This window comes from Aulostomus chinensis, chromosome 9 (assembly GCF_037954235.1).
Source record: "Aulostomus chinensis isolate RoL2024-O1b breed Wild chromosome 9, RoL_Achi_v1.0, whole genome shotgun sequence".
Taxonomy (NCBI): Eukaryota; Metazoa; Chordata; class Actinopteri; order Syngnathiformes; family Aulostomidae; genus Aulostomus; species Aulostomus chinensis.
In genome coordinates, this window is record NC_141328.1 from 7,155,291 (window position 1) to 7,179,943 (window position 24,653).

Sequence of the window (24,653 nt, forward strand, 5' to 3'; positions counted from 1 at the left end):
GCTGAATTCCAACTATTTCTATGACAGGGACCAGCACAAAAGTTTTATATTAAAAATGTGTCAACAAAAAACAGTGAAAAAAGAAAAAGATAGGGAATCACAATGGGGCTCCCACAAGCTCACAACTCTCAGAGCTATTTGAAGTCATCGGTATTTTCTTTTCCATTGTATTTGTACAGATTATACATGTGTATATGTATATATATATATATATATATATATATATATATATATATATATATATATATATATATATATATATATATATATATGTATATATGTATATATATATGTATATATATGTGTATATGTATATATATATATATATATATATATATATATATATATATATATATATATATGTATATATATATTACACACACACGCCACGCACACACACACAAACATATTTACCTCACAGTAAATGGTGCAATGTTAGTTACCTTTGGATGTAGGATATTCATGCAAACCTTAAATGATCTTAAAGGCAAATTATTCTTAAATAAACCTCATGTGCATTTTTATATGTCATAACACAAGAGAAATAAAACACTTGACTTGAAAAATTTAGTAACAAGCCTCATCACGTTTCAGGAGAGCAAAAAAAACCAAACCAAAACAACAACAAAAAAAAAACACAGCTGCTATTGAAGCCACAATAAACCAAGACACAAAATGCATTTCTTCTTTAAGACAGTCCCATTATGTATTTTTGTGATTTCGGGAATCACATTCAAGTTAGCTGTGATCTCGGGGCACAGATATGCCTGACTCAAAATTGAATGATTTGTCCATAACGTACAGACACATTGTAAGTACAGTATGTCTATGTAAAGCGCACTCGTAAGCCAGTCGATGCTCCGCTGAAACCAACACTGGCATCACCCTCAGCTACCACAGCCCTGCAGGACCATAGAAATGACAAGGGAAGGTCTGAGTTAAAGGGTCAGGGGGTCATATGGAGGCATGTAAGCCCAGAAAATGGCAACTAATCCTGAGTTAGCGGGAGTCTGTTAAAATACGCACCACTGAAGGCACTTTTTAAACAACAGTGCTTCTATTCTAAGTAATTCAAGTTCAAGAAAGAATAAACCAGGGCCCTCCATACATGAAGGACTTTCATATCTCGGTTCTTGTTCTCCCCCCTCCTTTTGTTCCCCTCAGACAAAATAAGCAGCTCAAACCTAAAGCTTCTGCGGAGAGGCAGGCTGGAGCTGACAGCGAGAGGAAAGTGAGAACCTTCAGGAATGCGGAAGCGGCTTTTATTGAAGGGGAGGTGAGGACAAAAAAAATCCAAGGAGAAAAAAAAAAGGAAATCAGACAAGGGTAACTAAAGCCTACATCTAGCATAAAGCCTAAAAGGAAAAAAGCACAAGAGTCTGAAAATACAAACTATGAGAACCCTGCAATTCAGAGCTTCTGATTCAGTCAGGCCTAGAGCAAGAGACGATTGGCAAGAGTACCCCAAAACTGAGTCACGGCACTGGTCCTCTGTGGTGGGTAATTTGATTGGTTGATTGGTCAGTCAGTTGGTCGGTGTGAACATGTCATTAGTAGTGTGTGTTCAGTAAGGGTGTAACAGCCCCACATGTCAGAGGGGAAGAGCATGGCAGGCCAGCTGACGGGACGAGGGTGTGTGTGTGTTCATGTGTGAGTGGGTAGATTTAATCATCATCCCCTCCTCCGTACATGTCAGCCAGCTTCTTGAAGCGGGGGCCCCAGTCATTGAGGTAGTCATAGTCCTGGTCCCCGGTGCTGGAGGAGTTGAGGGAACTGACTGAGCCAGCGGTGGAGCCACTGCCCTCATAGTCAAACACCAGCAGGGAGTCATATGGAGGGGCTGTGGGGTCGTTGTCAGCTGCTCGCAGACCCTGAGCAGCAGGAAGAAGAAGAGAGATGGTGGTCAGTGGTCACCTACGGTGGAGGTGAAGAAAACATTTCATAAAGGATGGAACAGGAATAAGTTGGGAGACATTAATCATCCTACAAAAGACAGCAAAAGTTGAACCTCACAAGACATCAAAAACGACCCGGTGTCAAGGTGGAGCAAGTTTGGCCCTCTATTTATACCACTGGTAGATTTTTATGCGCATTTCTCAGCAGTTGTTTCCGCCTGCAAGAAATTCTCATGACACATTTGTATGATAATTGAGAATTTGTGCACAATCTAAAGTGCATACATCTACAGATTTCCATCAGTATGAGTGATCACTGTACCTGTGGAAACTTCTGCAGTAAGAACCTCAACAATAAATGCCAAATATTCCTTTTATGAATAGACAATATTCTAGTATAGTTTTAACAAGGTTGTGGTTAAAGTCTGGTTAGGGTTAGGCACATAATGTTTTTTGGTTAAAACAACAACAAGAACATAAATAATAATAATAAAAAAAGCCGTAAATGTCCAGACATTTTGCTACAAACACCCACATATGTCCCCAGAAAAACACCTGCAAATATCTCAGAGTCTTGCTCTGGACTCACACTTCCATTGGTTATATATTAATTATGATGCATTACTTTTTGTTGATGGAAGTATGAAGAGAATGTAGAACGTACAGTACAGTATATGCTTATTTACATTCTCTCACTAGTATTTATCATTTCACTGCCTTACATTGTTCTTTAGTTTTGCTATTGATGTTATTATGAGAAAACTTTAGTGAATTTTTACATGAATAGTACAAATAGCATGCGTTTGAGTTTTGCCTTTTATGTGGAGATGTGCAGCAATCTACAGCCTTAATGAAGGCTAATTTGTTTTGGAGGGCAGCTCCTGCATGCAACTCTTCAGCATCAAAACGTTCCTTTTAGCATGAGGCACTGTGCATAAAGTGGACATGTAAAATCTCTCACAGGGGAGCTTCTTTGTTCAGTTCAGAATTTGGCTGATCAATGTGTGATCAAATGAAGGCCATGGACCAGAGGGCTAAGGCAGGTGAAGAGGACTTCATCCACTTCACTGGGATACATACAATGGGTACGGATACAAATCTAAAATGCCTAAACCCCCAGTGGGTACAGTGGGTGGCAGGAACACCATGTGTTTGTGTTTTACCAGACTGCTGGAGCGAGATCAGGTGAGTACATGTGTGAGAGGGGGGTGAGAGAGAGGGAGGAAGAGGGAGAAAGAGAGAGAGAGAGAGTGAGAGAGACAGAAAGAGTCAAGGTTGGATGGATCAAAGCTGAACAGCTGCCAACACCTCTCGAGTGTGAACGTGTTGTCACGAGTCTGTCAATCAGCATTTTCTCGCATCAGTGTGCCAACGTTGTGCCAGATTTGTGTGTGTATATGCAGTGTGTGTGTGTGTGTGTGTGTGTGTGTGAGAGGGAGAAAAAAAAACTGGCACTGGGAGAACAGATGTAAAATGAAACAAAACTCTGTTGTTTCCATCGCCATACCAGAGATTGAACAGAATCCAGAAACCAGTAATCACATTAAGTGCCAGATCGATTGACAGACAGGGAGAAACATCACTGATCTTGTGCATATGAGGAGTGTGTGTGTGTGTGTGTGTGTGTGTGTGCGTGATGCGTGTATGTGTGTACCTGCGTGTGTGCGTGATGTGTGTGTGTGTGCGTGCATGCATGTGTGTGTATATAAATTCACCTCATGGATGAAGTCCCCGATGTCTCCAGGGTGGGGCACGACAGGTCTGATTGGGTATTGGGACTCTGGGATGATGGGACGCTCGTCCACCCTGCGGACACCAGGAGGCTTGCTGATGATGTGCTCCAAGGAGTCAGGCTGCTGCAGCTGGCTCAGGTCATAGTCCTACACATCCACATGCAGACGTGAGCAGAGCAACATAAAGGGCATGTCTTTGAAGGTGTGCTTGTCTCTAGGGTCTCACCTGGTCCTCTTCTCCCCCTCCCTCCTCATCGTATTTGAGAATGTTATCTCTGACATCATCCTCTGGGTCAATGAGCAGCTGTTTGGTCTGCCTTTCCTTCTCTCTGCGCTTGATCCACACCACGAACAGCAGCACCATACCTGCAACAACATGCACATACTTGATAAACTTTTAGCCTTGGGTGTGATCAGAGTTGAGCTTTACTGCACCTGTTAGCACACTCAATGTTCAAGAGCTCAGTATAAATTAGGACTGTGCAACAATATAGGCACATTTCCCAATGCTGCATCTGTATTCCAACCCTTATCAATATCATATTACAATATATGACAATAGAGTTGCATTTTTATCCATGTATGCTTATTTGTAGCTATAGTTTTATGTATTTTCATTTATATTTGTGTGAAACTACTACGAATGACATAAACATGTCTGCACTTTATTTTTCAATATGATGTTATAGCTGCTGCATTCAAAGTGTTTTGTAACATGTAGAAATGTGCAACTTTGCAGATGTTTTAATAAACTGAAATTTTTAATAGAATGACTCTTCTATTGATATAATGTAATGCAGATATTTTTAGACTACCCAGGTGCTACACAGCAAGTTATTTTCTTCTTCTTATGATACATTTATTGTTGTGTTATATAATATTTATGGTATTATTTATTCATTCATTTTACAATTTATGTTACTTCAATGTCTTATTTAAAGTAAGATTTCAAAACCTGGTGAGCTTTATCTAAATGATAATGCAACCAGTGGTTTGAAATCGGGGCTCTCTTCAAATCGTGAGAGCAAGCATCCTGAGTGAGTCAATTACAAGTGGTCAGCAGGTTCATGAGTTCACATTCACATGTCTCAAGTGACCACTTGTGTTCAGCTCTCACCTCACCGCTCCATATGCAAATAATACCTACACCAATTCCATTTGCAAAGACCAAAAGTGTATTTAACCTGCAGCTGGCAGTAATGTATTTCCATGTGCCAAAACTCTGCTAGACACTGAAATAATAAGATGGAATCAAAGGGGAAAATGTTCACAATAAACCAGAAATAACAGAGGTTGATGTAACCAAAATGATTGTTGAGAATATTCTTATACAAGTCCACAATTTTACGAAGGGGCACCAGCAGTTGCCAGGAATGAGGAACTTTTTAGAATCGATGCAAATAAAAGGTGAGGAACAGGTACAATTACTAAGATAAATACAACACAGAAAAGGGCTCAGACAAGAGGAGATATGGAAATGCGTCGAGGAAAAGTGCTGTTATGAGGTGTACCAGTCACAGCTGTGGTGGAGGAGCACATCAGGCTACGCCGCAACCAACGGCATTGATTGGATGCGGTATAAATCAGGCTTGTCCAAGCTTTGTCCTGCTGCGTGTGTTCATTCCTGTCTGCTTGTGATCAGATGACATACGATACCAGATCTCAACAGGCCCTATGTCAAAGCCATCACAAACCTGGGGAGGTGGTCATGGCAGTTGCGATGCTGTCCTTTTTATCCCCTCACAATGTGTTTATCATGCATTTGCACCTGGAGTCAAGTGACTAACGACTCTCACCTGACAGCCAGGAGGAATAACAATCCACATGTGACCTCAATGACCCTGAAGGTGTAAACAACAGTGATGATTTAAATGCCTGCAACTCCTCACCTGTCAGTCAGAACTAGGGAGGCTTTTTGGATAAAACACGCAATGTCTTCAAGAAATCTACAAATGCAGCTCACTCAACCCTTCTTGATATATCTCGACCGGGATGATTGAAAATGCTCAAAGACACAGGCTAGCAGATATTTACCCTTCCAGGAAAAAAGACGAAAACATGCTTGTCAAGAGATGCTGGAGCCATCAAGGCATTCATCCATTATTCAAACTATTGTTCATATTGTTGCAACACAGCCTAGTTTAATATATTTTTTGCTGAACTGCTCAGCAGAAAAAGAACTTTAACTTTCCATGTTGTACACACCTGAGCTGGTGTGTGACACGTAGAAGGGGACTGAGGCATCAGAGGTTGACTGAACTATGAAAAGCTGATACTCACTGAGCAGTATGATGATGCAGATAAGGATGGAGATGATGGCTCCAGTTCCCAGGCCAGCGGCCGCCACTGCGCCGACAGCGGTGCAGTCTCCATTGTGATCACATGGACACACCTTCACTTTGATGATCGATGTGTTGGACAATGGAGGGTTTCCTGAGTCTGACACAATTATAGGGACCTCATACACCCCTGGTTCTAAATATATCTGGTAGTACAGGCCCAGACGGGCATAGTTACCTGTGAAGTTAAAGAGAAAAGTTACAAAAATCATCCCATTTATGAATCCTATCTATTTATGAATCCTGTGATTTCCTAATTGGAGCCTAAATCTATCTTGCACTGATATTAATTGTGTAATAGCTATATACAAATGAATTTTTACTGCAGACATCTCCTTACCACTGATCCTTGAAATCGTCCAGTTGCGTCGGACGCTCATGGGAAATTTTGCTAGCTCGAAGACAAAGGGTCCAGCATTGGGGTCTGTGTCGGTGTCAGCGGCGGTGATATTGACACCATTGGCATTCTTGTTCATCTGCTCACAGATCTGGGACTCCCTGGGTATAAGCGCTGGGGGGTTGTCATTAATATCTATCAGATAGATCTGCAGTGTGCCAGTGCCGCTGGCTGCAGGAGAGCCTGAGAGTGGGTAGAAGGAACAGAAAAGAATATCATGACAGGAAGAGAAGATGACAAGAGAAAATGTATGCAGTACAAAGGACACTTGAGAGGGAAGGAGAAGCAGAGTTGAAGGCCAATGGAGGAGAGTCAAATACTGAAAGAGAATAAGAAGCAAAACAAACAAAGAAAAGGGAAAAGTTGGGGGGAACACTGTTTATCTACTGTATAATGGTAATGTTCATGATAAGGGTGTTGCAGAGCTGTAGAATTTCTGTCTTTACAGAAATATTTTTGACAGTTGTGCGTAGCTCCTCTTTTAGCCTTGCAGGCAAATCAAACCCATCACAATCGATCCAGATGCAGACGCAGCTCATCCAAATGAGAGGTACAATAATGATGACTGTAACACAATCAAATAAGTTCTTGTCTTGAGTATTTACACAAGACTGTCGTAGATATCCAAGATTCAGTAGATAAAGGCACTTCCACCTGCAGTATTTTCCAAGTGTGGGACACATCACATGTACACTCCTTTAAATTTATTTGAAAATTCACTCTTTATGCATATGTGGTAGCATCAATAATAGAACATCTCCACTGCAAAGCTCAATTGAATTTTTTATTTTCCAGCTGCATGCTCTTGAAAACTATGCAATAATGTGTCTATTTATTAAACAGGGTAGCATCCACCCATTTATCATCACTATTCCATGATAGTTATGTGTCTAGTTGAGTATTAGAATGCATCACATGTCAATTATGTTGTTATTAGTGACAGGTTACTTTTATATGCAAATTTTGCCAATTATATGTGGATATAATAGCAAAAATTATTATGAATCTTTAAAAGGACATAGGGTTATTAGGCAGTTATTAATGTAATACATGAACTCTAATATGACTAGTGTATTACCTGAATCTATACAGTCCTGGGAAAATGGTTATTGAATTTGGAGGAATCTGGCTCGATGCTGCAGGCAACCTTCAAATGTGTGAGTTCTCTACAATATCATCAGCCTTGGGCAGTAATAACATGCACACCTCACCCGGAGAAACAATCCCGAAGCCATTTGCATTTATTGAACTGAGCTGCAGACCTACTGTAACAGCATTTATGGAGAACTAAAGGTAAAGGCTGCGGCGAGAGAAAAATACATTGATGTGTATATGTGGTGTGAAGATGTGGAAGAAAAAAAGCTAAAAAAAAAAAAAAAAAGGGTGCTGTATAAAGATTAGAGCTGTTTATTGAGTGTGTGTCAGGGTGTGACAACTCATAGTTGCCTCCAATCAAGAGTCATTTCTCTGCTTTGCCCCACTGGCCGAACCGTTGGGCCCATCTCTGAGACGAGATAAGAGCGGTGTAATTAACAGAGATTAATGCAAGACTGACACACCTGCCAATTCATCTTGATAACAGTGACAGAAGAGTGAGACACAGTTAAAGATGGCGAATGGTAACCCTCAGCTCAGGTAACACTACAATTAATATGGATCCCTGAATAAAACACAACAATTTGAAGAAACCAAGTGATGCTGATGAATGCATTAATAGAGTCTGAATAGTGTAACAAGAGTTTCAGCTAAATTTGAGCTAATACATCACAAAACTGTTCCATGTTGCCCTGATTATGGGTTAACTTTTTACCACATAAATTAAATGTCCAAAATCTAAAAACAAAACAAAACAAAACATTATGGTGGGCTTGTGATTTCGTTGCACAAGTCTTTGTTGGCTACCTTTATTTCCAAATCTAGGAAAAAAAAGTCAGGAGGGTGTATTACTATATATTTATTTATTATTGTTTACTTTTCTCTTTTTAATTTTATCCTACAAATTGGAACAGCATTATTTATATAATTTACGCAATATAAATTGGCATGTAAATATCTGCATAACCTTGACTAGCCAACGGCTGCATTGGTCGTGGCTTCTACCACATATATAGGATAGAGTATCTATATACTGCAGAGGTTAATGCAATCAACACACAAATGTTTCATATACACACACACACATGCACAAGCGTGCAGAGAAGCTTTCCTATTCTGCGGTTTGTTAATCCCGGCCATGTAAGGGGGACATGTGGAAGCAGCTTGCCATGGTTGATAGGAGAATTATGTGGGTTTTAGCCAGCTAAATAAATAATTATGTTTGTGTAAATTCTTGAAAAGGATTTGTATTAACTCCTTTTTTGATGGTGGCTCAGAGATGCGAGGCATGCTGAAAAGACTTGTAGCGAGCCCACCATATGTTCTTTGAAGAGCACATTTACACATAAACAATAGCCTCAGTGTTTTGAAAAGGAAATGTCAGAAGGGTCTTGTGTCATTAGTTTGTGTCAGGGGAAGACGTTGAAATATGGTAACAATACAAGAGTACTTCTCATCACGCCATCACCACCTCTCCATGTCCCCTCCTACTATACTTACTGTCTTATAGTATGTCTCAACATAATCCCACTCAGGTTATGATGGCTGACACTCCAGCACCACCCACACAGTCATACTGAAGCACAAACATGCATAATCACTCCTATCCTGAAGCGCTGGCTTCTCATCATTTGGCACGCTTGCCACTGTCCGATTATCAACCAAATCTAGTCGGAATATGCCTTTCTATTCTGCATTTTATAGAGGCCAGCAGAAGAAATTATATCATATCAATGAAGCTCTACAAAATCAACAGCAATAACTGCAGATGCTCCATCTACAACTTGAGTCCTGGGAGGAGGTTGGTCCTTGACTGACAGGTGTAAAAAAGAGGTTTAGAGAGTTGTGCTGTGGTTGGAACTACTGGTTCTTCCAGGATATAAGAAATGCATAAATATGATATGAAAATACTAGAAAATAATATGTAAATGTAAATGAAATGCAATGTTTATGAAGTCAAACAATAAAAGCATGTCAACCTGGAATCCCTCTGCCACTTCCAGGCCAAATGAACAGCCGTTTACACATCATGGTGACTGTCACTGTCAATCAACACAAACCCTAACCCTAAATGAACAGAAAGGCGAACATGCTAATATAAATGTGAAGAACATTGCTCAGGCCTAAATATAAAACTCTGTTTCAAAGCCAACTAAACTTAAGGTAAACACTGCTGCACGTCACTGATAAGGCCATTTGGGAGGCGGGGGGGCATTCCCTCTTCCTGGAAAAAAAGCATTCACTCCCACTTGAGAAAAAGGGAACTTATTTGTTTACTTTGATTGAGTTTGTGCTTGGTTAAGCTTGAGTTTCAACTTTGAGGCAGAACAAATAATATATGCCAAATGGATTGTGAGAGAAGGAAGGAGAAGGCAGGCATGGACAGATGATAAGAGGGAGGAGAGGAGAGGATCAACAGTGTGACCAGCTGTGTGAATCCTAACTCTAACTGAGCTGCACTGCACATGAAAGCTGCACAGCTTCCATGTCCTGATATTCCCCCAAAGCCACACCAGCGTCTTCATTTTAATAAGCAGTGATATGCAGTTATGATGTACCTTTAAGTATGTGGTTATATTCGACATGTTCCATTGAGGAATTTCAACCGGCAGTGTTTCTATGGAAGTCCTTTTAAGTTTCAAAAATCACATTGCATACATAGAATTTCAGCTCCACTGGAAGACAGAAAGACGCATCGTGCTCACGACACGGAGCATAAATGATTTTTAAATAGTCACAAGTTTTCAGTATAAGATACACTGAAATTGATGGAGACAATGTGAAATTACTTTCAAAGTATTTTCTGCAATGTGATACATTCAGTGAAGAACCATAACAGAGGAGCAAAAACGTGCGTAAACCAAATATAGAAGTCTATACAGGTCTACGATGCTAAAACAGACCTTTTTTTTAAGTGGAGAAGTACTGATGAAGCTGGTTGCTGGGTAGGCTACATCCTGGAGGAGATGCTACCTATTTCCACTGTTGACTCACCTCCAACTAAGTAACTAGTAATCTTCCTACTATCTAACTAATTAATTCTGAAATCACGTTAACAGTAATTTGATCAGTTATTTAGGGAGTAATTCGTGATTACTATTTGGATCATTTTGAGTAACACTGGCGCACACACACATACACACACACACACACACACACACTGGTTATAAAATAATCTTTGCACGAATGCTAAAATGTAAGAGTAATTTGAAACTTAAAACATAAACCCTGAATATGATCTAAACTTAAATAAATACTCTTACCATTGTCGGTTGCCAGGAATGTGGCTTCATATATGTTGTTTTTGACATAGACAGACTCTCGGTCCAGAATTGCTGTGGTCACGATCTGACCGTTGGTTCTGTTGATAGACAGCCAGTCTGCAGGGTCGTTAAGCTTTGAATACCTAAAGACACAGGAACACAGATCAATGGAGAAGTTAGAGTGACCGTTTTCATGTTTACAAGCAATTAAACATTTTCTCCTGCGTATGTGTTTATATAGATTGTCTGCACATACACACAGATATAAAACCACAACTACCTGACCTTCACGGAGTTTAATTCTTCATTGACTTCTCCTCCAGAGTCTGCAGCCTACAGTCAATTTTACCTCATTTTTCACTCTTGTGTACTAGGCATTGAAGTTAATTACCTTCCTTGTTAAGCACTGCTGCAGCTGCCTGTGTGTGCTGAATGTATATATTAGAGGAGGTCTTTGCTTATGCTGAAGAAGGCGTAGCTGCCTCACAGGGTTATACGCAGCACATGCATGCATTGGAGCTTGTACGTTTGCAAACAGGAGGCAGTGTATTGGGTGGAATCAGGATGGAAGGATCACGGAACTGATCGTCAAACACGAAAGTGGATGTGGTATCAGGTGGCAGCAATCCCCAGGGAAAAAGGGCAGGGAGGGAACAGAGGGATCATTTCCAGGATTGAATCCCAATCTCACTCTGATCTAACTGCTCTTGTTTCTCGGGCTTTTGTCGCTTTTGGCTCATTCCACACTTTCAACTCTATCTGATCTCTCTCAGCCCGTGGTGCCTCACCTCATCTTGCTGTGCTTTTGTATTCATGTATTTTTCGTATCCCTGGCTGTATCTTCTCCTCTGCATTTCATTCCCTGTGTGATAGGGTTCATCAACCGCCACATCTCTCGGTTCCATTCTTGCCTTGACATGTGCAACATCATCTATGGACAGATGTCACCTTACACAACAAGGTTTCTATATCAAGCGGATTTTATTTACAAAATGTCAGTTCCCCCAATAAGGTCATGTTGTTACATGACACACACTTCCAACTTTTAAATCCATCTTCAACAGAATCAATTTGACCTCAACCTTTCTTTTACATTTATTGAATTGTGATGCATTAACTATTGGTGTGGGTTTATTTGTGTTCAAATAACACATTCACACATAGCACATTCTTGCACTGAGGAGCCTAAAAGCCTGAAGGGGTGGGTGGCTGTAAGGTGGGTGGGGTTGAGGTAGTGGGTGGACAGAGAGTATAATCTCTTTCCTGCAGCAAAGAGAGTGGGATTTTCCCAGCAGGCAGCAGGCATGATCCCAGGCGTAGCACAGTGTGGGGAAGGGGATCACAGAGATGACATTCCCACACTCTAGACAGTTTCACACAGGCTAGCCAAGCCCACAGCCACTACCTGGCAGACTGTGAAATCACCATCAAGACTGACTGACTCCATCACAGCAGGAGGGTGGGATAAAAAGGTGAGGGAAATGATCAGCTCCAGTTGGTTGACGGGAAGGAAGAACTGGAAAGAAGTGACATTTGGAAGAATCAACATGGCTGTATGATCTGATTGTAATATCCTCATTAAGAATAACTTGATACCCACTGCTAATCTGTGTCTAACATCTCTCTTGGCTTTGCCATACAAAACGGATTTGCTCTGCACGGTTTGACAGAAAAGTCTTTGTGTTTCCAGTGGAGGGCAGACAAAGCAGTTCAGCTTGCACTGGGCAGGCTTGAAATTAAGGGTCGGCTCGTCCAAATTATACGTCTGAGCAACCGTGAGGTATCAATCATGTCATCAAACTTTTTTGGCAAAAAAGTTTTCAACAAAGCTAAGCAATTCCTTTGAATACAAGCACCTCAATATGAATATAATTTACCTAAAAAGCCGAAATTTCAAAACCTTGATAAATACAGCCCAAACTATCCACATGGCTAGACACCACTTGCTGGAAGTAAAAAATGAATCTTTTTGTTGTTTGGATTAACTGACCCTTACAAGTCAGGAAGAGTGACGGATAAAATGAAGAAAGTGGAGAAAATGGTGTGAGAGTTCCCCCCCCCCCCCACAAGGGACTATAAAACACCATTGAAAACCTATTCTTTTCTTTCCCAGCCACACATGGATGTGCACTCTCTCAGATAAACACCCTAACACAAAGGTGTGCTCCTAAAGTAGAGTGCTCTGGCCACCACTGCACTTTAATTATTTCCCCTAAAGAGTCAGTGCATATGTAATAAACCTAAAGAGAAGCAAATGAAGTCTGGAATGTGCACTTTTACCGCTACATTAATTTCCAACACAGTGAATAGACAATCCACTGTATTATGAGTCCTTCTTTTTCAGGAGAACTCTGACTATTGTTGACCTCTCACTTTCTTTAGTTTTTTTTTGCTGATGGCATTCGATAAAAAATTGGGCTATTGTCCATGCACACTCTGATCTTACAAAAGTTACATGACTGCGGGCAATTGGCAGCAACATATCCCTAAATTTTATAATCAACTGCTTTGCTCATTTTTTTTTATTTTCTTGAAGAGGCTAACCACTCTTGTTTACCCAAGTGGTACTTAACTATTTTTTTATTCTACATATCTATATAGATATAGATATATTTATATATCTATATCTATATATTTATATATCTATATTTCTATCCCTCTCTCTTCATATATAGATTATATAAATTTTATATATATATAAATATAAATATATATATATATATATATATATATATATATATATATATATATATATTTATACACCATACAGAAGTTTTATTATTCCTTCCAGTGCCTCAACGCTAATGCTTTCCAGAGCTCTCCTCTGCCTGAAGGTTCCTCTCATTTGGGAGTTGGCTGGTGTGCGTGCTGGTGTGCATGCGTGTGTGTGCGTGCGTGCGTGTGTGTGCGTGCGTGTGTGTGTGTGTGTGTCTGTCTGTGTAGCTGGATGTATGATTAAGCCTGGCAGGTCAGTGATCTTAGCAAGCAGCAGGGAGAGGTATGACATTTATTTTTCAAACCCCCGACCCTGAGGATGAAAAATGCATGTCTCAAGCTTAGCCAAGGTGGTTTGGGTAATCATTTATGTCACTGTCTCTAGTCCCGTGTCTCAACCTCACTGGTTGAGTGTCTGACAGGTGATGCATGATGCCCCCCCTCCATTCCTACCTCTGTCCACATAGCCGTCTTCCCATCCCCAAAGGAACATTGTCATTCTGTCCCTCCTTTGATAAGCACCTGTCAAGTTCAAACCTTGACCCACAGTCAGTTCAGCATCCTCAGCTTCCATCTGCATCTGTAAATCACTGTCCCTTTTCTCTACTTTCTTTCAACTTTTACGGCTCCCTCTAAATCTTGACACTCCTCTCCTTATGTATCTCAATCATCCATTTATGAAGACATACAGCTCTTTGTCACATGCAAAAGTATATGCCATAAATTAAATGTGACACAAACTGGAGTGTCAAATCTAAATGTCTTTGACTTCTCCCAAGCAAATGGACATGCCAGCTTACTATTTGATTGACAGGACTTGATTCGCTGGGATCAGGTCGGTGTGATGAAAGTTTGATAACTTAAGTTTTAAAGGGTGATGCAAACATTGTACAGGGTTTTAGCTGATTGCCAAGGATGAGCCCCTGACTTTCTCTATGGAGTAATGAGGAGTTGAGAGATGGAGGGAGCAGCTGTTTAGTGTCCTCACATAACAGTCTGGAGTCAATACCTTTTATGGAATTGTTGTAATGCAGAGGGACTGATAGTGATCCTATCCAGATGGATCCAAATGAATGAGGTGGTGGATTTGCCTTCTCCACAGCTCTGCTTCCTCATTTGGTGAGAGCAAAGGAAAGAGATTTGGTTTGTCTTAAGGAGTCCCTTTTTACACATCCTGTTCATAGCAAGAATACTGCCGTGCTAGTGACACCTCATCATTGGTGAAAAGCAGGCAGTGTTAGTCAAACTTCTGAATCAACATCTATAAAAGGGACAGACAGGATAGCAGAATAACTCATTCTACATGCTGACACTGTTGTGTGACACACTGTGCCTTTGATTGTAAAATGCCGTGTCGTTCTCTAAAAACTGAAAATATCCATGTAAACGAGCAAATCATCTTAATGGGGGAGTCTTTATGTCGTCTAAGGCAATATTTCAAACTCTCAGAGAAAAACTGACTCATGACAAACAACAATTTGCACGCTTAATTCCAAGATAAACAGTTAATTTTTTTTCACACTTGGTAGAGAAGAAACAAATAATGTTGACGGGATTTAAATGAAAAGACAGAGAGAGCCCAGCTGATGATTTCGACATCTTCATAGGTCTAAATGTATGCTCAGCCTATCCTGAAGTTTGCTAGGAAAATTGTTCAAAGAGAAAAAAAATGGAAAGGTCAGTTGAAGTGGAGGGGTTGAACTGAGGTATTTATGTCACACCACACCACCACTCAAGTGCTGCAGTGAACTGTGCTTGGGTACATGGATCACATCAGAAAACTCAACAGATACACATGAGCCTGCAGTTGTTAGACTGTAATGTAAAGGTTTATCATTCCATTATCAGCACAAAGCAAAGCTTGCTTAATGGATTACTTCTAAATTTGAAAGGCTGCAATGTAGTCACGGCTACTGTCAAGTTGACAACAGGACTGAGGAAATGCCTGTTGGACATCTGAAAGTTGGTTTATATTTAAGAACCGGAGAGGCTGAGCAGAGAAATAGAACACTGCAGGTGGACATTATGCTTTGTCAGGTGTTTGGGCTCCAGCCAGCTGTTTTTTTTTTTTTTTAATTTCCCTCATCCTCCAGTTCTCCTGTTTCTATCTTGCTGTGTATGTGTGTGTGTGTGTGTGTGTGTGTGTGTGTGTGTGTGAGCATACATGTGTGCATCTGCGCACCTGCATATACATAGAACCTACATAATATGCATACTTCTGATTACCCAAGAGACTATTACTCCCTATTAACCTTCATACCCTCCTTACTCAGAGTACCCTGCCGGCTCATAAACTTTGTACAGTTAAGAATATGAGAGATGGGTAATGCCAAAATATTGTCCCCTTGTTGAACTTTGACCTCCAACTACTGACATGGAACCTATCCAAGAGGCTTTTTATCCTGCTGCTGCTGCATATGGAAGGATTTCTGCTAGGCGTGTTCTCATAATGGCGCAACAACATGAGGGCTCAATCAAACAAATGCTTTCTGTGGACTAGAGACTGTGCAAATAAAATAGAATAATAGATTTAAGACATTTTAGAAAAATTCTTATTTCTGAATTAGATGGTTCTAAGCGACCAACTTCTTTTGTTATGTCAGGTTTAGCCTGATGAAGCTTACAGTAAAACCAGCGGTTCTCAAACTGGTCTTGCATCATGACCAACCTTTTTCCACTCAAATGTATTTCATGAAAAAATACTACAGTTTGGACATGAGACATACAAAGATATCGCAGTATGCTACCATCAGAAAAAACCAATGAATAATGGTCAACCAAAGTGACCAGCAGATGGCATTTCAAGAGGAGAACATTAACAGCCTTACTCAAAAGATATGAATGAAAAAAAGTTTAGCATTTATCAGACTCAAGAAAATACATCAGCTGGATGTATCATTGTATATACTGTATATGGAACAGCACTGTATTATGCAGAACGTTGAATCAGTGGCATCCACTCAACCCTTCATCATAAGACTGGCATAACAACAGACTTATGACAACATTAACATTGAACATTGAACAGCCTTCATGCACTTTATAATGAATGTTTTTCTTTAATATAAGATAAGCTATATGTACCGGTAATCTGTTAACAGGGTTGTGTTTTGCCATTTTAACAAAAGCTCAAATGAATCAATCAGATAGTGGACATGCACTGTATCATGGGAGATACATGTCCTTTTCTTCATGCACACCTCCACGAACAACTCCAAATGGCTTTACGACCAACTTTTGGGTTATAACCCACCAGTTGTGAACCCATGGTATTATCTATTGCATGAACTCAGTACCTGATTGTCTGCTGCATCTGTAGCCGGTCAGGATCTGAAGCTGAGAACGTCGTCAAAGTGGTGCCAGCAGGGACGCCCTCCTCAAAACGGATGTGTTTGGGGTTTGTGGGGAAGTAAGGGGGTTCATTGACGTCCTGCACAGATATGGTGACCCCGGCTGTGGACTGGAGTGACGACTGGATCCCACTGGCTAAGTGGGCCTGGTTGGATACCACCACAGTCAGCATGAAGGCACGGTTCATCTCAAAGTCCACTGGCTAGAGAATGGAAGGAAGAATTATTAAGAGTAACGAAAGTAGCAAAATTGTAGTTTCGTCTGTTTCATGCAGTTCTTCTCTTGGTGAACAAAGATTGTGTGCTCAGTTGTAGTCACTGCACTGTAATGCTTACCACTGTCCCCCAAAGGAGCAAACTGTTAACATTCACATCTGTTTTGTTATGGTTATCGCTGATATAATGTCAACTACATATACCTATTTCTTCATTTATTATCTTGTGCAGTCAGTGTTTATTAGTCTGTAACTATCAAAATAATTATTTCTTTTTATTTGCAAGCTTTGTCAATTAATCAAGCATATGGTGTGTGTGCTATTATGCTGATCGTAGTGTTAAAAGCCCTTGTCAACATTTCTCTCTTTGCTTGTGGCTGCAGAATCTTTGCTGATAATAAAGGACATGATAAATGAGGAGATTTCCAGAGATGAATTGAACTCTTGAACACACACACACACACACACAAACACACACACACACACACACACACACACACACACACGCACACACAGGGGAGAGAGAGCGACAGAGAGCGAGCCAGAAAGATGAGGTAATAGACTATTTAGGTACCGTTGAGACGTGTGTGTGTGTGTGTGTGTGTGTGTGTGTGTGTGTGTGTGTGTGTGTGTGAGTGTAAGTGTGTTGTTTTCTACTAGGGGCTTTACTGGTAGAGCTTAAACTAGAGTGACAGATCTGTGCTCTCCAAAAGACGACTACATGATCAGGTTCAAATGGCAACAACAAGTAAAGCAATAACAAAAGATATCAAATATGCTGCTTGTGGGCACTGTGGCACATTTCTAAATGGGCGCATAATGATTACCACCGCAAGGCTTGTGTCTGAGGTGTCTGATGGTGATGTTAACGACTTTAAGCATCTGTATGTTGCTTTGCCTGAGAGTAATCAGTATACAGAGTGGAGGCACAACCCTGATATTAAAAAGCATTTTTAATAAGGCAGCTTGGCTGACAAGAGCCCAGGAGCAGATGTGTTTGTATGCATGCTAGTTGATGCTAAAATGGTCCTGTGTATATGCATGCATATAGATCTAAGCAAACATAAGCATATGGCTGTATTTCCAGATTTTGGAGGTTTGGACATGAGTCATATGACATGGATATGAGTCACAAATTTGATGACTTGAGACTCAACAAAATCATAAAAGACTTGACTTTAACGCCTGTGGCTCGTGATTTAACTATGACTTGAGCCCAATAGCCTTATGGCTGATAAAGTATGGCATAAAGCAACTTAACATGCAGAAAAGGAGGTTATTGTTTTCGAGTGGATAGAAGGTATCATCACTGCAAAATTTGGAATAAGAAATGTGGACATGCAAAAGCATATTTTTTCCTTTTAACAAAAAGCACTGAAATTAACAACAAATAGAGCGACTGAAAGATATAATACCTGTGGTTCAAAATCACAGTGAGGGTCAGAACAACAAGTCCCATCCAATTTGACACCGTTGCAAATTTAAAGGATTTTATCAATAAACCTTAGAAAGTATATAAAAATAAACGTTAGAAAGTTCAGACAAGTTAGATTAAAACGATAAAAGAAAATAAACCCCCAAAAAAGTTCTATTAAGATATCATGACTTCTGTGAATACAGTGTTGCACTGACTAGTACATGATGACTGTAAAGATTACATGTCAGTTGAAGGACACAAAACTTTTTGAAATTTATTTGTCTTGACCCAGGACTTATTTTGGGAATTGGGCATAAAGATCCGAGGTCCATTTGAAATTTGAAAAAACAAATACAATCTTCTCACTGGTAAACAAGAATGCGATGGATTTTAAGGTAAGGTTTTTTTAAGGTATTCTAAGGTATTGGACTGCGGGGTCCCGCAAGGGAGCTGCCTGGGACCACTCTTATATGCCATCTTCACAAACGATTTACCATCAGTTTTGTTTAATGCAACTGAAAAAATGTATGCTGATGATTCCACATTGTATTATGCTGCAAAAACTGCCAGTGAACTGGACAATATTTTATCAGCTGAGTTAAATAAGGTTTTTGATTAGATAAAGTGAAATAAGTTGGTACTAAACATCTTGAACACCAAATCAGTTATCTTGAGATCGAGTCACAAACTGTCATCTACACCAAAAATGAGTTTGAACTTGTCTGGGGAACCAATAGAACAGGTAGATAAAGTAAAATTACTGGGCACAACAATTGATAGTCAGCTGTCATGGGCAGAACACCACAGTGAAGAAGATGGGTTGTGGAATCTCCTTGGTGAGGAAATGTTTTTCATATGTCCCTTCACACATTGTAGAACAGGTGGCTAAATCTTTCATTTTGTGTCACTTGGATTATTGCGCACCTGTATGGTTGTCTGCATCTAAACGTCAATTTCAGAAATAACAAACTGCCCAGAACAGAGCTGCCAGGTTAATATTGCATTGTCTCATAAGAACAAACACTATCAGTATGCACTGTCAACTCTCATGGTTAACTGTAGAGAACAGGCTGGTTTTAAATACAACTAAATTAGGGACCACTATCTATTCTTCTCAACCTGTTTTCTTATATAATCAAATTGTCAAATGTTGTCAGCTTCATTATCAATTTACTAAGTCAACTGATGATGGCCATATGATGTTACCACGTCCAAAATCAAATGCTTTAAAGAGAACAGTTATTTACTGTGCCATCAATCATTGGAATAATTGTCCACTGAACATAGGGAAATTTGAAAAGTAAAGTATTTTTCAAGTACCATCTCAGAAAAAAATATTTAAATGTGTGAGTAGGGAAAGGACATATCTACTGTATGAATGCAAGAAGGGATGTAATATCCATGTACATAATAACTTTTTCGGAAGAACTTCTTATGCTTATAATGATGCCTAAAATGTGTCACTGCTTTTAGGCTATCATTGTCAAGTGAATTATGACAACTGTATCTTGTGTATTGTATTTTTTTGTTTTGTTTTGTCTATTTTTGTGGACCCCAGGAAGACTAATTCATCCCACTTTTGAGACACCTAATGGGATCGTTTCAACAATGAACAATCCATACGAATAAGTAACCATTTCAAAATGCATCACATTTGTGACATTTGCTCTTAGCATCTACACAACTATGCAAGGCTTAAAATGCAGACTTTTTTTTAAAGTGCCCTGATCTTGTACCACTATTCCTCTCCATTGATACAGTAGATTGCTGTTTGCTAAGACCACGTCATTACATTCAAAAGTCTGCAGTTTTGCCACTGACACAACAAAGCAACCCGAGCATTTTCAAATTGCAAGGAGGTCTGGGGTTTTTCAAAGGTCTGTGTTTTCACAGCTCCTGAGTGGATGCAAGGCACAGACGTTCTACGTTTTCAAATGAGAGCTTATTAGTGTGGATGTAGTCTTAGTGTTGATGTAGCCTTGGTCCCACCTCTGGTGTATTTGTGTGCCACCCCATGGTGCACTGGGAACCCATCTACAGGCTAACCACGCTCAAGGCTCTTTGATCTACAGCCAGTAGTATTCAGAGCACAGGAGGGTCTATAGTATAGCTGTGGGCTTACTAAAACACACACACACACACACACACACACACACACACACACACACGCATACTCCCTAAAGGGAAACCAGAGGGGTGAGATTTCAGTAACATGGCTTCCATCTTTAGCCATCATCTTTTCCTCTGTATTGCCCCGTTCTTTCCTATTTTTCCTCTTGTCTAATTTTTTCCCCTGCACTCTGACCTCCCACTCCCGTAACTTCTCTACTCTGCTATCCCCACTCTCTTCTGTGACCTTGCAAGCCACTGAAATGTGTCTTTGCCTCACTTTATTCCTTTTTCCCATTCGCCCTGTCATCTTTCATGTTCAAATAAGTTGTGATTTACATGTCTTAATGACTCATTCAAACTAAGTGGCTCTGTTTGTGTATTTTATCCATACCTGTTTGTCTACTGGCAAATCTATTACTGCACCAAAAAGAGAATGCCTTGTCATAAAGTCCCGTGAGAGCAGGATAAATGTGTGACATGTTCTGCTTAAGACCTCTGCCTTTTTTTACTGATGAGCCCTGATCCCTAATGGGAGATTGTGGATACCTGGTTGTAGTGTCATTTGATGTGTCAGTACTACCAGACGCAAATGCCTTGGTGAAGACAGGAAAGGTAATACCTTCTTATGGCTTCTTGACTTTACCTATTCCATATTGTCTGATGTGAACCATTCTGCTTGCAGCATCCTGAGTGCCAAAGACTCTGTTTACTTGTTGAGACAGTCTATTTCTCGTTCCTCCCAAGAGGTGTTCCATCTCTTATTTTATGATTTCCTGATAACCTCCCTGGGGTCTCTATAGAAGCCTTACGGCTGCCCGGCTGCCTGCTGAATTTTACATCAGGGAGTGAGAGGAATGGATTATAAAAGGCAGTCATCTAGAGATAATGAAGAGAAGCAAAATGCCAATGCTCATTGCTCAGGGTGCTGTGGGAATTACAGGGGATGTTATTGCTATTTCTTAAACATTATGGTAGGATATCAGACTAGATTTCCAGAAGTCAGGCAAAGGAGGAGAATACTCCAGGCTTCTCAGGGTCAAGCAAATAAAGACGTTCTTTCTATAAAACATGTGTGACATGATAAGTAAGTTTACAGTGACCTACTCAAACATGAATAAAAAAAAAAAAGTCCTAAAGGCCATTGAATATTATGTACAAACTGCACTGTCCACCTCCTGTACTTTATTGTTTTGTGTGTAAGTGGATTGAAAATCTTTGGAAAACATTCGCCTGAGAGGTTCAACACTAACACAGTGGGCTATTACAAGACAAAGCTTTCTTGTTGCTGTCAGTTACCACCACAGCTAGAACATTATAAGCGTATAAAAACTGTTGCCTTTGTAATTGAGAAATCAATACCTAATTTGCTACAGTGTTCTCTCCAGCTATTGTGTTTAAGTCTGTGTGTATGAGCTGTTTCTGAAGGGCACTGCGGCCTCCAATCTTTCATTTAGACATAAAGAGGGATTTGAAAGACCCCAAACTGTCCTATTCAACTGTACGACCAATTGTTGGTCTTTAGACCTCAATCTACCGTAGATCTCACTTTTAACAGAGAAAAATAAATGCTACTGTCTCCTTTGCAGCACTCACGAGGCAGCAAACCTAAGAACAAAACTAATTGTTTTGGCCATTCATAGCCATCTAATGTACCACTGAAAAATTGAGTGGTCCTGAGGAATTACTTTCAGTTGGACAAGTTGCAATTGTTCTGTCACGCCAGATAATTTTGGCTGTGTTGCATGCTGTCCAGAAATGATGACAAAGTTTGGGAATGACCAGGAAGACAGCTGCTCATCAGTCATGATTCACATGACATGACTTGTCAGAGCTTATTGGAAAAAGGAGTATCCCATTTTCAATTTTGTGTACTCTGTGTCTCAAAAAAGGCAAAATCCCTGAATCAGGAGTAAAAACTTTTAGTAAAATTTGTATTTTGCCATTACCATCAAGCCTTTCTAAAGCGATACTTCAAAGCACACATCATAGCTTTTATGGGAAGTCTGGTGTCTTACCTTCACCACAGTGACCATTCCATCATTGGTCACAGGGTCAGTGCGGATGGTGAAGTGTCCAGATGGGTCTCCACTGATGATCCTGTAGATGGCGTTCCAGTTAGGCGAGTGCGGTTGATCAGCATCTATTACCGTCAGATTCGCCACCACAACATCCACTCGGTTCTCTGGGACTTCACCAGAAAACTGCAATATGAAAGTGAGGTAAATGTTACCTTGTGATACGCCGCAGAATAGCTTTAGTTTGACTGATGTGTTTGGGGATCCATTAAGGGTGGTGATTTCTACCAAAACGCACAGGGAACCTATCTCTCTTTCCATCTTTTTAATGGAAGCTGCCCTTTTAGTTTAATGATCCTGCTTTTAACATACAAGCCAGTAAACACAATTCCACACCAGCATGCATGCAGTGTGTTGAGTAATGTAGTAAGAGTATTGTAGTTTCAATGTTCGTCGCTTTATTCCTAGTCTTCATTCTCAATGCGCAATAATGTTCCATATCCTTTGAAAGCAAGAGTGACAAAGAAGTAGAGAATGGATGAGCAGAGACACCAGCAGCAGGGAGTGTTGAAATGGCTGTTCGAGTGTATAAGAGTGGCTTTTAGTTGTTCCCTTGCTGTGGAAACACATGTGCTTTGTCCTGATAAGCCTGATGAGGAGTGAGCTGCTGTCTGTCAGGTGTCTGTTGTGGTGGGGATTGGTCAAAGTCTCAGGCTCAGAGGATAAAGCCCACGAAGATGAACCAACTAGAGCAATGACTGCACCTTCACCCCGTAAAACACCAGGTGACTGGAGCCCCACCTACACAAACAACCCAGAAACTATTAACCAATCACATGGGGTCAGAGGGCGATTATGTTGGTGTGTCTTCAACTCATCTGAAGGCAACAGGCGTGTACATCATCCAGTCACCATGTCACTATGGATAAGAGGCGTGGAAGAGCCACTGAGCCGCTTATGTGAGTGTAGGATATCAAAGAGCAAAGCCCCAGACCAAACACTCCAACAGACCATAATACCCTGCCTGGCAACCCTCGCATCACCCAGCAAACAGCTGACAGCAGCGGGCAGATTAGGGGGCTGCGTCAGGAGAGCTGTTCAGAGACTCAATGACATTCTTAAGACAACAGACAAGTCCGGGTGGTCCTGACGCACTGCCTGCATGGGATAAGTAGGCAGGCTGTTGTGTGTTTATGTGTGTACGCACTTTACTTCTGTGGGTTGGTTCAGAGACTCCCCAAAGCCAATTCAATGAAATAAAATTTCAGAGATCACTTTTGAGCTCCTCGAGGCCCTTGAGCATCTTCTTTCTCAGCACACAGTAACAACTAAAGGTAAGTGTTAACCCAATCACAAGGAAGATAGAAGGATCCACAATGCTCTTATGAACACACCAGTTTGCAATTTCTCCTCTCATTATTTCTTCAGAGATTTAGGGACTGAGGGGGTACATCAGGCATCGAGACCTCAAATAAATATAAGCCTTGATTTACCTTTCCCAAAGGCAATGTTATATGGCTTGGCAGTTCCAGCCATTTCCCTACAGAGCATTGGGCAGCTCAGTTTGCGGAGCAATTCCAGTTTTTCCTACTAGTCCCTTGGTCAGGAGGTCTTCCTAACACTCATGTCTTTGATCGGGAAAATAGACAGTAAATACCAACTTTAGGGGGTCTACCAAACCTAAAGCATTGCAGTAAACAACCTTCAGTCAGCTAGCCTGCAGTGGTGAATCATTCAGAATATTCTTCAACTGTAAAGGGCAGTGAAACTACATGAAGTGAGAGCAGGTGCGCTTTAAGGCAGATGCACTGACACTGTGGCCTGGGGGAAATGCCAGGAGGTAACACCAAGTGCTGTGATCAAGCACACTGTTGGGGCATTCCTATATCAATAAACTGTAAAAAGTCTCCCCGTAAAAGAGATGCTGTAACATTCATACAGAGGCACAGCAATGCAACTTTATTGATTATTTAAATTTCCTGCAGGATTGGCTTGTCTGGACCTCTTCAGGTGAATTCTTTACACTTCATAGGTATTGATGTATTGCTTCTTTAATCATTTACTTTAAGGAATGGCAGCACGGTGGTGCAGGGGTTAGCACTGCCCC

The 24,653-nt window shown here is 40.6% G+C and overlaps 1 protein-coding gene across 1 annotated transcript in view; it reads right to left on the reverse strand.

The window, feature by feature from the left end:
• Nucleotides 1-359: 359 nt before the first annotated feature.
• LOC147255633 (cadherin-4-like) overlaps nucleotides 360-24,653 on the reverse strand; it is a 243,318-nt gene continuing 219,024 nt past the window's right edge. Inside the window, exons 10-17 of the mRNA XM_086213454.1 lie at nucleotides 22,547-22,732; nucleotides 16,734-16,990; nucleotides 10,723-10,865; nucleotides 6,308-6,547; nucleotides 5,909-6,145; nucleotides 3,855-3,994; nucleotides 3,611-3,775; nucleotides 360-1,871 (exon numbers count right to left, since the gene is read on the reverse strand). Of these exons, the coding sequence (XP_086069580.1) occupies nucleotides 1,665-1,871; nucleotides 3,611-3,775; nucleotides 3,855-3,994; nucleotides 5,909-6,145; nucleotides 6,308-6,547; nucleotides 10,723-10,865; nucleotides 16,734-16,990; nucleotides 22,547-22,732 (1,575 nt within the window). The 3' untranslated portion in view covers nucleotides 360-1,664. The remainder of the gene's footprint in view (nucleotides 1,872-3,610; nucleotides 3,776-3,854; nucleotides 3,995-5,908; nucleotides 6,146-6,307; nucleotides 6,548-10,722; nucleotides 10,866-16,733; nucleotides 16,991-22,546; nucleotides 22,733-24,653) is intronic.